The 21,291-nt window shown below is 44.5% G+C and overlaps 1 protein-coding gene across 3 annotated transcripts in view; it reads right to left on the bottom strand.

Annotated features, from left to right (window-relative positions):
• Window positions 1–21,291, bottom strand: part of DUS2 (dihydrouridine synthase 2) — a 50,439-nt gene that overhangs the window by 9,591 nt on the left and 19,557 nt on the right. For 2 of the 3 annotated variants that reach the window (XM_028477665.2, XM_024125011.3), the window contains exons 3-9: window positions 14,558–14,603; window positions 10,877–10,968; window positions 9,799–9,842; window positions 8,573–8,633; window positions 5,110–5,157; window positions 1,295–1,381; window positions 1,068–1,138 (exon numbers count right to left, since the gene is read on the bottom strand). In XM_028477665.2, the coding sequence (XP_028333466.1) occupies window positions 1,068–1,138; window positions 1,295–1,381; window positions 5,110–5,157; window positions 8,573–8,633; window positions 9,799–9,842; window positions 10,877–10,968; window positions 14,558–14,603 (449 nt within the window). The remainder of the gene's footprint in view (window positions 1–1,067; window positions 1,139–1,294; window positions 1,382–5,109; window positions 5,158–8,572; window positions 8,634–9,798; window positions 9,843–10,876; window positions 10,969–14,557; window positions 14,604–21,291) is intronic. The other variant, XM_024125012.3, reaches the window with a different exon arrangement.

The following is a 21,291-nucleotide window of genomic DNA, read 5'->3' as shown; positions in this document are numbered from 1 at the left end:
CACTCTATGCCAGGCACTATCCCAAGGCTGTATATTCACAATCTCATAAAAGCCTCATGACAACCCTATCAAGCAGAAATTATCTTAATTTCCAAATGAGGACTGTGGTGCTCAGAGAGGTTAAATGACTTGTCCAAGGATACACAGCCAACAAGCAGCAGACCTGGGATTTGAACCCAGACCTGGGATTTGAAACCAGGCAGTCTGAGCCCAGAGCCTGCTGCCTCCAGGAGGGGGCCTGTGTGTACGCGTGTGTGGCCCTTCACCACCCCCTGCTGGCTTCAACACGCACAGCTCTGCTTTTCTGTTTTTATGTGTTGGAGTTCTGGGTTCCCTTCTCTGAAAATGCTGTAATAGATACAACCAGCAAAAAATGCACTGTTCCTACAAGACCCCTGAACTCAAAAGGAACACCACTCAAAAGAGAGGTCACCCTGGCCAAAGTTTGCTGACCTGGGATTCTGTACAAAAGTACATCCTGGACACAGGGAGCGAGTTCGACTGGGAAACCAAGGGTAGCCTTCAGCAATACCTCAGCTCTCAGTAGACAGCAGATTCAAGGACTGTTTAAAGTAGTCACTGTGACAGCTGGCAGTCCAACAAGGGCAGACAAAAGAGGCAGTGCCTTTAAAAGAACAGCAATCTGCCTGGGGTCATTCAAGGGAGGAGCTATTGCTAAATGTAGTGTAAAGAAAATGAGATTCAGAGTCAGAGTTCTAATTCCATCACTTCCTGGCTACGTGACATAATTTTGAGCAAATGACTCATTCTCTACCATTTACACGTCTTGAGGGTAGGGGTGTTTCTCCTTCCCATTGGTCTCTCTGGATCTCTAAAGCTCGGTGTAGTGCCTACCACCAGTAGATGCTCAATGAATGAAACAAAGAAAAATGCGACCCCCATAAAGAGTTTGACTGCCCTCTGAGCTTAGGGGATGTCAATGAGCTAAGCTGAGCTAGGCTGTGTATGTAGAAGAGAAGCTGGTAGTCACCTGGGGTCTGGTGAAGAATCATTAAGATGGCTAGGGACCTCCTTGCAAGTCAGTCACTAGAAAGGCAACCACTCACCTCCCATGAACCGCGATGGCTGCAATGCCGGTCCTCTCTATCCGCTTAACAAGGCTCAGGGTATCTTCCAGCTGAGGGACAGGACCACACAGGGTGTTTACTGAAGCCACAGAGGGGGCAGCTGCCAGCTCCTAAAGTGGGCTCAGCTCTACCCCCTCCTCCAAACCTAACTCAGCCCCCCAAGAATCATTCACATCCCCAAATCAGCATCCCCAGAGAAAATGGACCTTCAGATGTGAGATCTTTACCGATGGCAGGACGCGAATCTTGCAGGTCACAGGTCTCTGTGTCCCTTTAACAAGAGTGCTGAGGATCTGCAGCGGGGAGAATACAAGAGCATCTGCCTCTTCTGGAACAAACACCACAACTGCTTATACTAATGAATTCTGCTCCAGACCTGTGCAGCCCAGTGGCATGGACATGTTTATGTCCATGTACGTGTCCATGTGAATGCGTCTGTTGCACGCATATACATGGAAGCTCCATGAGGAAAGGAGTTCACCTTTTTCTCTGCTAGAGCCCCAGCACCAGCAGCCCCTTGCCTGGTACATAGCAGTATACATATATTTGGTAAATGAATGAATGAGTGAGTGAATGAATGCATGAATGGATCTGCATGCATGCTTGTACAGAACACAGTGATCCTTTGCCAGGGCAAACATCAGAATCACCTGGAGAGCCTAAGAAATACAGAATCTTAGATTCCACCTCATCTTTCCTGAATGAGTCTCTAAGGACAGGGCTTAGGAATATGTGATTTCAAAAGACTCTGCCCAACACATTCCCTCCTCAAAATGATTCTGAGGCCTAACCCTGGTTGAGAACACATGGCTCACAGCTCCATTCCTGATTGAAGGCATGTTTCCTGAGTGCTGTTCCAGGATCTGCCAAGTGAGTGAGCAGGAAAGTTTGAGCAGGTCCTGGGCCCTGTCCTCAGGTACCCCCTCTCTTTAGGGGAGTCAGATATACAGGAATGAAACTGGCAAAGGAAAAGACAACATAGTCAACATATTTAAAAGTGTTTATTTTGCATAGTAATTGCAAAGGACTCCAAATAAAGATCAAGAAAAGTCACACAGGAAAGTGTCAGGGCAGTAGCAAGTCCAGACAAAGAGTCAGAGATCAAGAAAGGTGTAGATGACACTGCATGTCTGTGACCTTGCTATCTTTATCTTCTTCCCTCATCAAAAATTTTGGGCGAGGCAAGCTAGGGGGAAGGTGATGCCAAGAGCCCTCTTCCAAGAAACTGAATCCCTGTCCAGCAGAGCAGAGGGGACATCCAGGCAGCAGCTGCCAGTCTGGTTCTAGACAGGTGGGGGCAGCAGAGAGCCGGGTCACAAGAACCAGTGAAGGAGGCCTTTCTCTCAGGGACAGGCTAAGGCAGGCCCCTCCAGGAGACATTAGACCAAGAGCCTGGGCTGATAGGACAGATCACGGGCAAGACAGGGCCTCCTGGCCCAGGCACAACTGCCAGAGACTGACAGGAAGGAACAGTCCCCAGGTGCTGCCCCAGGAGGCTGACTGGGCCTGAGGTCCTAGGGTGACTCTGGCAGGGCTTAAAGGGGCACCTACCCTTTAAGGGAGGAAGTGGGACTGCCAGATCCATCAAGATACACAATAAAATTTCTCACTCCAGTCCTGTCCTTCAAGCTGACAATACAATCTCTGGAGGGTTCCTTTGCAAGTGCTGACTCAGAATCCTCTGATGTCTGGTGATTTAAGCAACATCAGCTGGTTTGACCCAGTTCTCTGTTTTGCAGAACTTCCTCTTGGTGTATTTTATCCAAGCAACTCTAAGCACCTTCTTCAGTTCATTTTCTGTTCATTTCACGTGCATGTTCAGGACCAGGAAGGAAATTAGTAACGAAAAGTCCTAGCCCTTTGCAAGAGTCACACTGAGAGGAAAGGGCAAATAGAGTCTGTCTTTTGGTCAGACTCTAGCAGAACCTCTTCTGGACCCAACTCTCCCAGATCCAAGCCACACCCCATGTCTCTGTGGCGTGAAGTCTGTGGGGGAAAAGGACCTGAGACGGGCCCGTATCTGGGCACATCTACCCACAGGCAGGCACGTCTCCCCAGATCCACTGGCTGACTCAGGAAAAGCAGACTTTGGCTCCCCTGGTTGTTGGGGAGTGGGTAGGGAGGAGGATGGGAAAGCACAGGCCTGGGAATCAGTGAGAACTGAGCTCAAGTCCTGGCTGCTTATTGTTAGCCATGGCCCAAGTGCAGTGCACACAAGGGGATGCCCTGAGCAGCCGGGGGCCCAGGGAATCTGGGGCAGGGGTCAGAGAGAGGCTATTACTGATAGAGAGTCTTAAACTGAGGTTCTTAATCCAGGGAGGGTATACCAGAGTCACCTGGGAAGCTTTTTCAAAAGACTGATACCCCCTCCCTGCCTCTGTCTACCCCAAGAATATGCAGAATTCTCAATACATAGCATCCTTTTTAAAAAATTATTATTGTGGTAAAACATATATAACATACAATTGTCTGTCTTAACCATTTCTAAGTGTATAATTTAGTGGCATTAGCTCAAGATGTCGTACAACCATCACCACTAACTATTTCCAAAAACTTTCATCGCCCCCAAACAAGCAGTCTTATTTTGAAAAAATCTCTAAGGTGGTCCTGAGATGCTCCCACAGATGGAACCATGGACCTAAAACAGCAAGCCTGGAAGGAGCTACAAAGCTCTCATCCAGCTCACCCAGTTTGCCAGCACAATTTGAGCCTGAATCTAATCCATCCTACTCTTCCTGAGTCTCATTTGGCTTTACTGTAGAAGCCTGCAGCCTCTCTTTCACGAGGCAAACCCTGTCCACTAGCCCGATCTGGCTCAACCGACCACTCTGCCAACCAGAAAATTAAAGAAATGAACTGAGCTTCTGAGGGGGGGTGTTAACTCTGCTGCCTCATGTGTGAAATGTGCCCAAAGAAGGGCAGTGGTGAGGACAGAGCCAACAGCATGGGTGGGAGAAGCCAGGAGGCCAGAGGATAACAGAAATGCCTGTATGTATGTGCTGTGAAGCAAACCACCCGCTACTGAGGCCCCTTCCCTAAGTGTGGAATCCACAGTTGTCCACATCCACTCCAGCCTGCATAGAGGTGTCTGACTGGAGGTCATTATCTGTGCCTGTCCACACACGGGAAAAATGAGGAGGCACCTAGCCCATAAACACGCGAATTTTCCTAGATCCCAGACACAGTGGGGCTGGAAGAATAACAGGGTTGAGCTGCTGACACAGCAGTGGCAGCTCTTAATGGTGGTGCCTTATCCCAAGTTGCTCTAGCCTATGGGAGGCACTAGGAGGCTTAAAGCCCAGAGGTGGAAGTGGGGATGGAGAATGAAAACAAAGGAGCTAAGGGGAGCAGCAAGGAGAAAGCTGGTGAACTGCAAAAGGAAAGTAAAAGGTGCATGTGGTATGGCAGAAAATGTCACTCCCACATGTACTGGCAGCTCACAACACTGGTGGTAAACATCATCCTGACCCTAAGGCCTCATAAACCTGGCCACCACAATCACCAAGGGAAGAAGATCAGAGGAGACTAACTTCAGCTTACCTTGTATGGCCCTGGCCTGGCCTGCTCTCATAATGATGGTGGACTCTGTCAGTGTGCAGGGCACCCACTGATGCTCTCATCAAGCCCCCGGGGAGAGGCCAATCCCCTACATCCTGACACACACAGCCACTGAGCCTGCCCACCACCCACAGGTAGCCTGGCATACGCTCTCATGATCTTCTCAGAAGGGAGAGAGGCAATACGGAGGCGGCTCTAAATGAGTCCTCAGGACCCCTGGCTCTCTACTGACATGTCCCTAGCCCTGGGCTTTTAAGGAACTCCAAGGCTACTGCAGGCTGGCTCAGGGGTTTCTGAACCTGGCTATATGTCAAAATCACTGGAAAGCCTTTGAAAAAATTTCCAGACCCCAGGTGGAGTGACTGATTCTCTAAATCTGGGGGAAGGGTAGGGGAGATGTTCCAGGCAATTCTAGTTCATAGGCATGTTTAAGGACCTCTGCTTTCACTCATGCAGGACTTACCTTCTCAATCTTGTCAGGATCTGATAGCAGGGCAGCTCCCATTCCTCCCTAAGGAAAAGCACACAGAGGGGCTCTTACAGCTGGAGGAGGGTGGCTACTCCCTGTGGTATGGCAACCTGGCAGTACCCCAGCACTTGCCTCCAAGGAACCAAGGTCCACTGGCAACCGCCTGTGCCCACAACATCAGGGATCAGTTTGATGAATTCTAAAAGCCAGCACTCTGATCCCCTTAGCAAGACCCACAGACCTATCTAGAAGTGGGTTCTAAAAAATCATTTTTCAGGACTGCCCATTTCCTACCCAGGGTCTCAGTGCCTTAAAAAACTAAACCCCACCATCTGCCAAGCCCTTAAAAAAACAATGGGTCATTCTTCCTTTGAAATGAGATCAAATGCAACTTCTTCCTATCCTACCGTCACTTGCTTGGATACCACCTCTGCCAGCAAAGCCACTCAGAACCTTGTCCAGGCCCTGAGGCCCTGATCCCCTGCCAGCAACAATGGCCGGCCCAGTCCTGAGCACCCAGACCAATGTCAAACTCTAACAAAAGCCCTAGCTAATGGAATCAACCCCTGGAGTCGCTTAAATCTCAGCATTAACACCAGGTGCTGTCTCTTAACAGTGTGACTACTGGTGATTTTATTGTTCTTTTTTGTACTTTTCTATATTATCCAAGTCCTGGGCAATGGTATGAATTACTTTAATAAGTGGAGGAGGGGAGAATGTTAAAAATCTGAACCCATTAAGAGTGAGGTGAAGGGGAGAAAAACAAATCCAATAAATATATGCTGTCAAGTATATAGACTACGTACTAATGAATGCTCAAGGAATGTGCTCAGAAGGTTTACATTCAGTTATTACAGTTTAATTTCATGTATAAGAACTACACATTAGAACCAGAGAGAACCAGCGCAGACTGAGCCTGCATTTCAGAGGAGAACTAAAAGAACAGAGCTACTAGCCCTGGACTACCTCCAGATACAAACCTTACAGGCCTTCAGGAAGCCCTGGCCACTCACCCTGACTCCGTCTGTCCTTCACCTCACACACGATCTGGCCCTTCCTTGTTGAATCACAGGATCTAAAATCCAGCCTCACTGCCCCTTCGACAACAATGGCTTTTCCAATTGGTATTTCCTTCCTTCCTCTCTTTCTATTTAACTTCTTAACTTGCTTTTTAGAATAGGCAACATATTAAAAATCTTAAAGGTTCAAAAGGATAAAGAGTAAGAACTCTCCCTCCTTAGAAGGAGGGAAAACTATTCACTTAGTTTTTTTAATATGACTTCAGTTTTTGAACCATGAAAAGAGAGCAGATATTCAGCTGGCATGTACTGGTACGGCACACTGGGAGGTATCTGTTCTGACTGGTCAGTGCCAGTGCTGTGACTGTTGTTAATTATTTTGAACAGTACCCCTGCAAGGGGAATTTATTCCCTATGCAAAACCAAATAAAAGCTTAGTTTCCTTCCCCAGGGGAAACCAGTGTCACCAGTTTCTTGTGTGTCTTTCCAAATATATTATATAAAAAGGAAAGTAAATATATATTTTCATTCCCCATCCCCCATATATAAATGGTGATACACCCTATACAATTCTGCTCCTTGTTTTTTTCACTCCACGACCTCAGGGAGAGTATTCCAACAATTTCAACTCCAACTCTGCTCCGTACATAACTCAGGCACACAAAGGAGTAACGAGAAGGTAACAGAACAGAGCCTGATGTTTTCAACTCCTCATAGACAATTTCAAACCTCCACGATTCCTGAAGCAGCTGTCCACAAGGTCCTCTGGTTTTCAAGCATCCAAAGGGCCTTTCCCTCAGGCAGTCTTCAGCCTCCTGGCCTAAATCAAAGGTCCCCAGGCCAAGTAACTCCTGAGATCAGAGTGGCTAACTCTGGGCAGTGGGCTATGGGGACATCTGTTATGTCTACCCTGCAGACCCTTGCACCCTCTGATAAGGTTCCCAGAGGTGGCCCTGCAGGAGTCCCTCTGGTGCCTCACACTCAGCCAACCCCAAGCTGTCCTTGTTATCCGCTCCAAACAGCCTCTTCCTCCAGCAGTCCTGATGACACTGAAGACCTACCATCTTCCTGGCTGCCAGTCTTTCCTCCCTCTACCCCCACCACTCACCCTGCCTCCCACTCCCAGTCCAATCATTTGCCAGCCAAGTGCTATCAAATTCTGCTCCAATTTGGCTTCTCTTATCTCCATCCCTGGTCTCTCCTGTGGACCCAAAACACTCATCTCCGACATCTGTATCCTGACCTCTGGCCTCTTTCCACTTGAATCCACTAGACACATGGCTTCCAGATTAGTATTTATATTTATAGAATATATTTGGAAAGACACACAAGAGACTAGTAACAGGGCTTCCCTGGTGGCGCAGTGGTTGAGAGTCCGCCTGCCGATGCAGGGGACACGTGTTCGTGCCCCGGTCCGGGAGGATCCCACATGCCGCAGAGCGGCTGGGCCCGTGAGCCATGGCCGCTGGGCCTGCGCGTCCGGAGCCTGTCCTCCGCAACGGAAGAGGCCACAACAGTGAGAGGCCCGCAAACCGCAAAAAAAAAAAAAAAAAAAAAAAAACTAGTAACATTGGTTTCCCCTGGGGGAAGAAACTAAGTTTCTGATCACAAGCCTTCTCTGTTGCAAAAAGATCAGAGGTATCTAAAATCAAAGTTCAGCTAATCTGGTCCCAACCAAGATTTTCAATCCTGTGTTCCTCTGCTTCCTCTTCACTACCCACTTCCCCACCCTCTGGTCAAATCAAGGTTCCCTGCCTCTACTTCACATTGGCCTCTGGGTCCCTGCTTGTGCCACTCCCTTTGCCCGCAGAGTCCCAAACCTCCTCACCAAGGACTACATTTCCCCACAGGATCCTGAGTTTAAGGGCTGCCCTTCTGCTGCTTTCTCTGAGCTTTCATAGCAGTCCTGTCTGGTCTCTTCTGATATGACAGTGGGGACACATATATTGCATCCTCTATTTTTATTCATGAAAAAACAAAGCCCTGTTCACATTATTCTTTCTTTTAACATTTACATCATTTGTTTTATTACTTGGGCACTAGTGGTGTGTGTGTGTGTGTGTGTGTGTATTTATTTATGTATATGTGTATGTTTGTGTGCACATTTAAAATTTTTCCTGAACCATTTGAGGGTAGTTACATATATCATAGCCCTTGACCCCTAAATATTTCAGTGTGTATTTTCTAAGAATATGGATATTCTTACATAACCACAGAAGTTATCAACTTCATATATTTTCACTGATACAGTATTTTTAGGTAACCTACCATGGTCTATATTCCAATTTTGCCAGTTGATCTAATAATATCCTTTTGAGCATTTTGTCCATTAGTACAGACCTAGTCCAGAGTCAGGTACTGTACTTAGTCGTCACCTCTTGTCAGTCTCCTTTTAGCTGCACCCTATATTTGTGAAGAGTATAATGAAATCGGTTTACCTTGGTGGAATACTCTTTAGGACAGCCCATGTTGACGTCGATACCAGCCACATCATTTTCTCTGGAAAAACATGAAGGAGGAAAGGTAATAAATATTCAACTTGAGGGTAGGACATAAAGTCAAAGGTATGCATCTGTGCTCATGAAATTCTTAATGTTCCCTGGCCCTCTAAAACACACCAACCCTCAGAGACAGAAGCTGAAAAATCCTGTCTCTAAAATGTGCAACCGCCTCTCCTCCTGGGTAGAGATCCAGAGGAAGAACATAATGTGCTCAAACATGTAGGAAGGGCTAGTTGTAGAGGATTTTGCTAGTTCTGAGTTGTATCAGATAACTCGAATATGGAATGACAGCCACACTGCACTCCATCCCAGAGTTCCAGTTCTAACTGGGTAGTGAAAGCCATAATGCACAAAAGTGACATAAGCACAAGAGCCCTTTCCCAGAGCACTGGTTCTGGAGGAAGTGGAGGACTGTCTTTGCGTGCTAGGCTGCACATCTGGCTTCCTCCAAACAAGTCTCAGATGTAGAAAGGACCCTTTCCTCATCATCTGCTACATACACAGTTACCAGTCTGTGACCAGAAGCAACTACTGCCCGAGTTCCTTCTCACCCTTGTAATTAATAACAATAGCTAACAACTTACTAAACACTCACTACGTGCCACATACTGCAAAGACATTTACATGCATCATTTCATTTACCCTTCCCTATAACACCAGAGGGAGGTGGTACTATTGGTATCATTTTATACATGAGGAAACTAAGTTCTCAGTGAGGTTAAGTAACTTACCTAGGTCACACAGTCAGCAGGTAGCCAAGCCAGAATTCCAACCCAGGTCTAGTCTAGAGCCCCTCTCCTTAACCACATTACTCTCCTGCCTTCATTAATTTAGGAAACAGTAAGTCTTACCTACACTTCATGAGACTTAAAACCTCAGAGTTCACAGTCATGAGAGTCTCTGCAAAGGAAATCTCACAAATAAACACTAAAAAATAGGCTCCCACTCAGAGGTTCTCTGGGGTCCAGACAGTGTGTTCACGTGAGTCCCAGGGCAGCCCTTGGACGCAACAAATAGAGAAGGGAACCTGAGCCTTTTAACCTGGAAACAGAAGGTAGTGGACTAGGAAGCAGGAGGGTGGTCACCTCCAAAGTCCCCAGGAACAGTAAGACCTCACAGCCCACAAGAGAGGCAAAGACAGTACCAAACAGGGAAGAACTTACACAAGCCTGGCCACAGCAAGAGCTCGCTCTGCATCTGAAGTCCCCTGGGAACACGAGAGGCTATATCAACCACTGCCCTGATACAGGTCCATATGCATAGACAAACACACTCAGGTACGCCATGCACACACACAGACACACACACACATCAGCAAGTGAAGTCCAGCTGGCATTCTCTCAAACAGCTAGCCCACGGGACTAGCTCACTTTTGGAGGCCAAAAGTGCACCTGGAAGGCTAAGAAAATGTCATCAATGCTGTGAATACTTTCAAACATACAAAAAAGTTGGAAAAATTTTATAGTGAACATTCATATACCCACCACTTAGATTCTACAATTAACATTTTGCTATATTTGCTTTAACATAAGGCTACTCATTGTTACCAATTTTTTACCAATTTTTTACAAACCTAAACATCATTCAGGAAGTATTTCTGAAAAAATACCGAGAAATGCCCAAAGCGAGAGAAGAGAACTAGAGAATCACTACAATCCTAACACAAATCTTAACTACTCTTCAAGAAACTTAATTTCTTTTTATGGGAAATATATACAGATTACACAAAACAAAGACCATGATCCGAACAACCAATGCTAGGGAATAAAAATATATAAGTCATGCCAAATAGACAGTCCCTACAATGAAGAAAATTAAATTAAATTTGAGGGCTTCCCTGGTGGCGCAGTGGTTGAGAGTCCGCCTGCCGATGCAGGGGACACGGGTTCGTGACCCGGTCCGGGAAGATCCCACATGCCGCGGAGCGGCTGGGCCCGTGAGCCATGGCTGCTGAGCTTGCGCGTCCAGAGCATGTGCTCCGCAACGGGAGAGGCCACAACAGTGAGAGGCCCGCACACCGAAAAAGAAAAAATTAAATTTGAGACTGGAGGCACTTAACAGACTGCTAATAGCTTCAACCATCTCCAACAGTGTAATCGCTCATGAGCAGATCTCTGAAAACCGTTTAAAGCAGGGTCTTCAGGAAGACTGAAGACCACTGTGCAATGGAGCCCAGGCGTGTAACACTGGCCTAGCACAAGGCACGAAACGGGAAATTTGCTCTGTCCCGGGATATGGTACCATCTGGAAGACGACCCTGCTCTGCTCTCTTTCGCAGGTGCGGAAGACTACTCGGTTGTCGGGAGCAACAAAGTCGACTGTGCTGAGCGCCTCTGCAAGAAAAGACAAACATACAGGGCCACTCAGTGAAGAAGCAGGTTCAACCTCGCCTAACTCCTGGAAGAAAACACAACAAAAGTATCACCTTGAAGGGAAAAATGGGATGCTAGAAGTACACTATACTTGAAAGAAATCAGGGTATACGTGGGAGACTTCTGAGGTGCTGATGATGGTCTATTCCCTGACCTAAGGATGGTGAGTTACATGGTCCCTCGCTTTACAATTATTTATTAAACCGTGTGCTTGTGCTTTATGCACTTTCTCTGCATGGTGTTTACATTTTGCACTTTTTTTTTTGAGAAAAAGATTTTTTAATGAATTATTCATTGCTTTGGATTCCTTCTTTCTGCAATGTTTACTTTATTATGGAACCCTCAAAATAACACAAGATACAATATATTGTGGATATCTTTCTCATATATAATTGGGTTTTTCCCACATTTCCTTCAGTCTATAAACCCAGAAATGACCTTTCTTAGAAGAAATTTTTCTGCTCAGCTAGAAGTGACCTCATGAATCTTTGGGATCATCTGTACTTTACATTTCTTTAAAAAGATTTTATTGGAGTATAGTTGGTTTACAATGTTGTGTTAGTTTCTGCTGTACAGCAAAGTAAATCAGTTACACATATACATATATCCACTCTTTTTTTAGATTCTTTTCCCATATAGGTCACTACAGAGTATTGAGTAGAGTTTCCTGTGCTATACAGTAGGTCCTTATTAGTTATCTATTTTATATATAGTAGTGTGTCTACGTCAATCCCAATCTCCCAATTTATCCCTCCCCAACCCCTTTCCGCCCTGGTAACCATAAGTCTGTTTTCTATATCTGTGACTCTATTTCTGTTTGGTAAATAAGTTCATTTGTATCATTTTTTTAGATTCCACATATAAGTGATATCATATCATATAAGTGATAACATATGATATTTGTCTTTCTCTGTCTGACTTACTTCACTTAGTATGATAATCTCTTGGCCCACCCATGTTGCTGCACATGACATTTTGCAATGTTTTTAACGTTGAAAAAAAGATGTACAAAGATAAGAGGAACCTTATCTTTGCTTCAGATTTTGCCCAAATTTTCCCAGATATCACTCTGAAGTTCAGCAAAGTTGCTGTTCTTAATTACTTATCTATCATGTGCTAGGTACTGTGAGTGGAGATTTATGATATTACAGTCAATCCTCATTATTTGCAGTTGTGTATCTGCAAATCCGTCTGCTTGCTAAATTTATTTGTAACCCCCAAATCAACACTTGTGGTGTTTTCGTGGCCATTCACAGACTGCAAAAAATTTCTGTCACCAATGCACATATTCCCAGCTGAGGTCAAACAAGGCAACATTCTGCCTTCTTGTTTCAGCTCTTATCCTGCAAACAAGTGTCTTTATGGTGGTATATTTAATGCCACTTTTTTTTTTGCATTTTTGTGCTTTTTGTTGGTGATCTCAATGTTTAAAATGGCCCCAGTCATACTGCTGAAGTGCTATCTAGTGTTCCTAAGCATAAGAAAGCCGTGGTGTGCCTTACGGAGAAAATACATGTGTTAGACAAGCTTTACTCAGGCATGAAATCATAGTGCTGTTGGCTGTGAGTTCGATGTTAATGAATTAACAGTATATGTTAAATAATGTGCCTTTAAACAGAAAGACACATAAAACAAGGTTATATATTGATCTGAAATACATAATGAAAGAGCGTGACCAGAGGCTTACAGGAACCTAACTCTGTATTTCTCCTAGGAGCAATGGTTCCGTACTCGCTAATTTGGTGTTCTTAGCAACTTTATAGAACATAACTATTGCAAACAACAAGAACCTCTCATGCTCTTCATAATGAAGTTCTACAATAGGTACTAACATTATTAGCTTTCAAAGATGACTACCACATGGAAGGATCCAATGTGGCAGATGGGAGAATATGCCTATCTCAAATGCTATTCTGAGAAATAATGGGATCTTTAATGCACGTAAAGCACTTCCATAAAGAGAAGCTGTTATTATCATCCCAGCAACAAACAGATTAGAAGGTTAAAAAGGCGGGGTAACGGCAGTGACATGTTGGGAGAGGTAATCGAAGTGATCACCAACAGCAGAGACTTCTCATGACTGGCAATAAACAGTCTAAGCTTTTCTGTTTAACATCAAAATACTGAAACCCCTGTTAAAGCACTGGCGAAATCAATTCTGACACAGTCATCTATAGGTATTGACATGGGAAAATGTCCTAATAGAAAAGTAATTGGCAGGGACTTCCAGGGCAGTCCACTGGTTGGGACTCTGCGCTTCCACTGCAGGGGGCATGGGTTCAATCCCTGGTCGGGGAACTAGAATCCCGTGTACCACGCAGTGCGGCCAAAAAAAAAGAAAAGAAAAGTAAGTGGCAAAACGTGTATCATGATCCCAAGTGTGTGTGTGTATAGGGGAGAGAGTATATATAAACATGTCATATTTTTATACACACACTTTACGAAATGTGTAAAAAGTACATGTTAATTCTCCTTGTGATTACTCTTCAAGTATGGGATTATGGGGGATCTTCATTTTTTAGGTTATATACATCTATAACATTGAATTTTTCATAACACAAGAAAATATAAAACTAAAACAATTAAAAGACAAAATTGACAAACGTTCTAGTGAACTTATATTAAGATTTCACAAGCGTGTATACTTTTCCAAAACTCAAACAATACTACAACTCTCATCAAAGCAGAATCAGCCTCATCAATAAAGTATATGCAAAACCACAACTCAGCACAACCACTTCCATTTGCAAAGGTCTTACATGTCCCTTATCTTATTTGATCCTCACTGCAACCCTGTAATTTAAGTAAAGCAGGGATTATGATTTTCCTTTTACAGCTAAAGGAACGGAGGCAGAGAGGTCAAATGACTTGCCCAAGGTCACAGTTAGCGAGTGGCAGAGCCAGGATCAGTGCCGAAGCCATCCTGACCCCAAAGGTTCCTCCTGTACTATGAAACCTGGTGATTTATATGCCAGCAAGCCTGTGGGTAGAAGGCATTCTCAGCCTGTTTCAGATCTGGCTGTTTGTCATGGTCTCTGGAGAGCAGTGACTACTCTCGAGAGAGCATGTGGGGGCTTCCCTGGTGGCGCAGTGGTTAAGAATCCGTCTGCCAGTGCAGGGGACACGGGTTTGTGCCCTGGTCCAGGAAGATCCCACATGCCGCGGAGCAACTAAGCCCGTGTGCTACAACTACTGAGCCTGCATGCTGCAACTACTGAAGCCGGTGCGCCTAGAGCTTGTGCTCTGCAACAAGAGAAGCCACCGCAATGAGAAGCCTGTGCGCTGCAACGAAGAGTAGCCCCCACTCGCTGCAACTAGAGGAAGCCCACGTGCAGCAATGAAGACCCAATGCAGCCAAAAATTAATTAATTAATTATTTAAAAATTGGCTTATAATCAATGTATCTTTAAAAAAGAGAGAGCATGTGATCCACAAAATTACACAGGCAAGGAGCACCCTGGAGGACACTGACACCCAGGCAAGGGCAATGGTAGCACAGTTTGGGCATGACCGGGCAAACACACAATCCTGGGACCACAGCTGCACTCACCATTGACAACTCTCTTGCACTGAAGCATCTTGAGGTCAATCAGCTCCTGCAGAGGAATCAGAGGGCACATGTCAGTCCTGGACACATAGGTCCTGGGCATAGTGGGGAAGACCTTCATCACACACCTGATGGGAGCTGCTTGGCCTGTCACCCTACTACTAACATCAAATCATGGCTTTGGGGACACGTAGTGCTGCTCCCCAACCAAGCATGGCAAGCAGGGGCCTAAGTGAGCTCCCCTCCATCAGCTGCTCTTCCCAGGGACCTTGCAGAGTCTCGGGCCTAGAAGGGTTGAGCCACTCAGGGAATCAGAGATCAGATCAGACAATAGCCTAGGATGTGGACACCTGGACTTTTCTCACCTACTAGTCTCAGCTCCAGTCCATCCCCTCAAAGAACCTCCCACCTCATCCATATGCAAACGGCAAGGTGAAGGGCTCCCAGGAAATGTCCAAGGACAAAAGTGGGGCCAGTGAACAGAAGCACAGGGAGGAAGATTTGAGATTGACACAGGAAAGAAAAGTCTACAACCCCTATTCAACCTGGGTCACACTATGTGGAAATGAAAGGGGTGAGCTCCTCAGCTCTGGAGATATTCAAAGATTAAGGAAAGAAAGGAAAAAGGGAGTTCTTCAAAACCAGGATCATAAAAAATGAAAGGAAATTCAAGTCTCCTAAAGGGTTGACATTCTCTACCTCTTGGTGGGAGACAAGGCTGCTCTGCTTTGTTCAGTGATCATTTCAATAGATGTGGAAGACAGATCTGAAGAGCCAGGAACCTGTCACACTGCCCAGAAGCTCCTGCCCAGGGGTCTGGGAGACCAGAAGAAGATAGAAACTCTCAGCCCTGGAACTCATCCCCATACTGACTCCCTGTAAGCCTCAACAAGTCACAACCCCAGCCGGGTGAGCACAATGGCCTTTGCTCCCTCATGGGAGCATTTAGTGCTAAAGTGGCCAAAGGTGTCCTATGGCATCCATGGGGCTCCCCCCAGCATATCCACCATCCAGGTTAATACATGCTTTATGGGACTTCCCTGGTGGCGCAGTGGTTAAGACTCCAAGCTCCCAATGCAGGGGGCCCGGCAAGCCAAAACTAAGGAGCCCGCCTGCCACAACAAAGACCTGGCGCGACCAAATAAATAAACAAATAATATATATATTTTAAAAGAATTTTAAAAAAAACCATGCACTAGGTGTTTCTGTGGCTATTCTCTCTATGCTGCATCCAGGTCATCAAGTATCTGACGCTCACCAGGCCTGACCACACAAATCACCACCACCAAGCAGTATGGATGCACGGTTGGCATCCAAGCCCCAAGAATCAATGTGGTGTCCCAAGGGACGGAAAGACCCCAACACAGAGCCCCTGTAGGCAGTGATCCTGGTTGCAGGGGCAGGCAAGAAGGAAGGTGGACAAGTGGGCAGCACTGAGTGGCCTGTGCTTATGAAAAGAAGGTTTGCAGCCAGGCTGAGCTTTGGCTAAGAACAAGCAGGGGAAAGTGAGGCAAAATCTTGCTGGGCCCCCACCCCTGCCAGCGGTAACTTGTCCTCCTCGGGATTCCTCAAACCCCCTGCCCAGTCTACCGTCACAGCCTGACCACTTCCTCTTTGTATGCTAGTTACAGATGCACCTGTCGTACCTTTACCATTAGACAACAAACGCCCTGAGGAAGGTTCTTGGTTCACACAAAGGTGGGCTTGGAGGACACTGACCAGGTCCTCCTCAGGGCACCAAGAGGAGGAGTTGAGGCAAAATGGCCCTTGAATGGTCTTATTTTCTTTTCTGTATCCCCACTACACCGAAAGAGCCTTTGGGACCTGGACACAGTCTCATTCATCTTTGCATCACTAGCACCTAGTACGTTGCTAGTGCTCACTGAACATCTGCTGGAGCCACTTCAATGCCTTACATGCAAACAGATGCTCACCTGGTTGTTAAGTGGAGAAATTAATTTAAATTGTCATCAATAAAACCACACATGTGCCTGCTCACCCACACACCAACACCATTGTTTACCAATTTTATTCATTTTAGTTAGCTCTTTGGTTATAGAGTAGAACCTCATAGGTTTTTTTTCACTGCATTTCCTTAATTGGTGAAAACAAACATTGTTTTTCAACGTAGTAGAGTGTATCATCCGTGCATCTTCCTACCAAACTGCCTTTTACATCTTTACAAGTTGTGCAGAAAAAAAACTATCCTTTGTCAAATCGGATGTTATTTTTCTGTCTCAGTTATCACAAATATTTTTCCTTTATCAATATCACTTCCTCAATTTTTATCATACATATCATTTTATTTCTATAGAAGAGACAACTCCAATTTTGCCACAAACAATGCCTTCTAGTTCCCAAATCTATCTCCATCACAGTTAAGAATATAAATATAGGGCTTCCCTAGTGGCACAGTGGTTACGAATCCACCTGCCAATGCAGGAGACATGGGTTTGAGCCCTGGTCCGGGAAGATCCCACATGCCACGGAGCAACTAAGCCTGTGTGCCACAACTACTGAGCCTGCGCTCTAGAGCCCACGAGCCACAACTACTGAGCCATGTGCCACAACTACTGCAGCCCACGTGCCTAGAGCCCATGCTCCACAACAAGAGACGCCACAGCAATAACTCCACGCACCACGATGAAGAGTAGCCCCTGTTCGCCACAACTAGAGAAAAGCCCGTGTGTAGCAACGAAGACCCAATGCAGCCAAAAATAAATAAAATAAATAAATAAATAAATAAATTTAAGAAAAATAATATAATTTTGCTTGGGTTTTGTCTTCCTTTTAAAACTAATTTGCTTTTTAACTTATCTGAAAATTAAGGCCCTTTCTAAGTCACTTTTTATTCATATGGCTACCCAATGTGTGAACAGCATTTAATTTTAAAGTGCCTTATTATATATGGGCTTATTCTTCCTTATCTGTCACATGTTATGTTCCTATTACATCCTGCTACCTTCATCTCCTCCATTTCACTTGGCTTGCTTTCTCTATCTGAGTTGATCTTGCTTATCACCAGTGTCTCTCCATGCTACGTTTCCATCCCCATCTCTGGCCTATCTTCATAGTCTTTTAACCTCCAGTTTGGTTAAAGAATCTTTGGTATATCTCTTGTTTTCAGAAACACAAATAAACTCAGATTGACAAACTGTGTGATCGCCTGCTCAAAAAAAAAAAAAAAAAAGAATCACTGCCAAAATGAATAATGGGAGTTCCAGAAGGAGAGAGGGATAGAATAAATATTTGAAGAAATAATGGCAGAAAAATTCCCAAATTTGATGAAAAACATTAATCTACACATCCAAGAAGCTCAACAAACTCCAAGTAGAATAAACTTAAAAGAGATCCACACCTAGACACATCACAATCAAACAGCTGAAAATCAAAGACAAAGAGATAATCTTGAAAGCAGCAAGAGAGAAGTGACTTACCGTGTACAAGGGATTCTCAATAAGACTAACAACTGATTTTTTATGAGAAACAATGACAGCCAGAAACCAAGGAGGTGAAAGACTTGTACACTAAAAACTATAAAATATTGTTTAAAGAAATTAAAAGAGATTTAAATAAATGAAAAGCTATATCCGGACTTCCCTGGTGGTCCAGTGGTTAAGACTCCACGCTCCCAATGCAGGGGGCCCGGGTTCGATCCCTAGTCAGGGAATTAGATCCTGCATGCCACAACTAAAGGTCCCGCATGCCACAACGAAGATCCCCTGTGCCGCACTAAGACCCAGCACAGCCAACTACATAAATAAATAAATATTTTTTAAAAAAAGATATATCATGTTCAACGACTGGAAGATTTAATATTGTTAAGATAGCAATATTCCCCAAACTGATCTGTAGATTCAACACAAACCCCATCAGAATCCTAGCTGCCATTTTTGCAGAAATTGACAAGATGATCCTAAAATTCATATGGAACCTAGAATAGACAAAACAATCTTGAAATAGAAGAATAAAGTTGGAGGATTCACACTTCCTAATCTCAAAACCCACTAGCAAACTATAATAATCAAGATGTATGGTACTGGCATAAGGATAGACACATAGACCAATGGAATAGATTTGAGAGTCCAGATACAAACCAAAATATCTATGACCAACTGATTTTTGACAAGAGTATCAAGACAATTTATTGGGGAAAGAACTGTCTTTTTAACAGGTGCTGGGACAACTGGATATCCACATGCAAGAAAATGAATTTTGATCCCTACCTCATAACGTACACAAAAATTAACTCAAAAAAAATTACCTCAAAATGCATCCAAGACCTAAGTGTAAGAGCCAAAACTATAAAATTCATAGAAGAAAACCTAAGTATAAATCTTTGTGGCCTTAGATTAAGCAATAATTTCTTAGAGATGATACCAAAAGCACAAACAACAAAGGAAAGAATTAGGTAAATTGGACTTCATTAAAATTAAAACTTTTTGTGCATCAAAGGATACTATCAATAAATCGAATCAGGGACTTCCCTGGTGGTGCAGTGGTTGAGAATCCACCTGCCAACAAAGCGGACATGGGTTCAATCCCTGGTCCGGGAAGATCCCACATGCCACGGAACTGCTGAGCCTGAGCGCCACAACTGCTGTGGCCCATGCACCTAGAGCCCATGCTCCACAACAAGAGAAACTGCCGCAGTGGGAGGACTGCACACTGCAACGAAGAACCAATGCAGCCAAAAACAAAAAACAAAAAAAAAAACCACAAAACAAAGTGAATCAACTATACTTAAATAAAATTTAAAAAAATAAAAATAAAGTCTTTAAAAAAAATAGAGTGGAAAAGACGATCCAAAGAATGGGAGAAAATATTTGCAAATCATATATCTGATAAAGGTCTAGTATCCAGAATATATAAAGAACTCTTACAACTTTTAGAATAAAAAGACAAATAACTCAATTTAAAAATGGGCATAGGGCTTCCCTGGTGGCGCAGTGGTTGAGAGTCCGCCTGCCGATGCAGGGGACGCGGGTTCGTGCCCCGGTCCGGGAGGATCCCGCGTGCCGCGGAGCGGCTGGGCCCATGAGCCATGGCCGCTGGGCCTGCGCGTCCAGAGCCCGCAGTACTCCGCAATGGGAGAGGCCACAACAGTGAGAGGCCCGCGTACCGCAGAAAAAAAAATAAAAAAAAAAAATGGGCATCGCATAAAAAGAAACGAAATTGAGTTATCTGTAGTGAGGTGGATGGACCTAGAGTCTGTCATACAGAGTGAAGTCAGAGAGAGAAAAACAAATACCGTGTGCTAACACATATATATGGAATCTAAAAAAAAAATGGTCTTATGAACCTAGGGGCAGGACAGGAATAAAGAGGCAGACATAGAGAATGGACTTGAGGACACAGGGATGGGCTCACGATGAATGGTTATTGGGAGAATCAAACTCCGTGGCTTTGGAGCCAAGTCTGAGATATATAAGACAGAAAGTGAGATATATAAGAGATATATAAGACAGATAAGACAGTCTGAGATACATATATATATATGACATATATATATATAAGACAGTCTGAGATATATAAGACAGAAAGTGATCCCATTAGACTGCTGAAGCAAGACGGCGAACTTCCCGGAAGACCACACGCCCCTTAAATCAAGTGCTTTGTGACCACCTAGAGGGGTGGGATAGGGAGGGTGAGAGGGAGGTGCAAGAGGGAGGGGATATGGGGATATATGTATACATATAGCTGATTCACTTTGTTATACAGCAGAAACTAACATACCATTGTAAAGCAATTATACTACAATAAAGATGTTTAAAAATAAATAAATTAAAATGGGCATAGGATATGAATAGACATTTCTCCAAAGAAGATACATAAATGGAAAATAAACATAAGAAAAGATGCTCAACATCATTATTCATTAGGAAATGCAAATCAAAACCACAATGAGGGGAATTCCCTGGCAGTCCAGTGGTTAGGACTCCACGTTCTCACTGCCAAGGGCCTGGGTTCAATCCCTGGTGCAGCCAAAAAATAAAAATACAAAATAAAACCTATCTTAAAAAAAAAAGACAGTAAGTGTTGGCAAGGATATGGAGAAATTGGAAATTTCATACACCACTACTGATAATGCAAAATGGTACTGCTGCTTTGGAAAACAGTCAGGCAGTCCGTCAAATGTTTAAACATAGAGTTACCAAATGATCCAGCAATTCCATTCTTAGATATATACCCAAGAGAAATGAAAACACGTCCACACAAAAACATGTACACACGTGTTGATAGCAGCATGGTTCATAATAGGCAAAAGGTAGAAATAATCCAAATGTCTATCAATTGATGAACCAATAAACAAATTGTGGTATAAACATACAATTGACTATTAATCAGTCATTAAAAGGAATGAAATGCTGATACATGCAATGATATGCAATGCAAAGAAACCAGACACAAAAGGCCATATATCACATGATCCCATTTATATGAAATGTCCCAAACTGGCAAAGCTATAGAGACAGAAAGTAGAGTAGTGGTTTCCAGGGACTGGGGAGGAAGAAATTGGGGAGTGATTGCTAATGGATATAAGGTTTCTTTTTGGTGTGATGAAAATGTTCAGGGCTTCCCTGGTGGCACAGTGGTTGCGCGTCCGCCTGCCGATGCAGGGGAACCGGGTTCGGGCCCCGGCCTGGGAGGATCCCACATGCCGCGGAGCGGCTGGGCCCGTGAGCCATGGCCGCTGAGCCTGCGCATCCGGAGCCTGTGCTCCGCAACAGGAGTGG

The sequence above is a fragment of the Physeter macrocephalus genome, chromosome 17, assembly GCF_002837175.3.
Source record: "Physeter macrocephalus isolate SW-GA chromosome 17, ASM283717v5, whole genome shotgun sequence".
Taxonomy (NCBI): Eukaryota; Metazoa; Chordata; class Mammalia; order Artiodactyla; family Physeteridae; genus Physeter; species Physeter macrocephalus.
The sequence above is the reverse complement of the archived record's forward strand: the minus strand, read 5'-3'. Positions and strand labels throughout refer to the sequence as shown.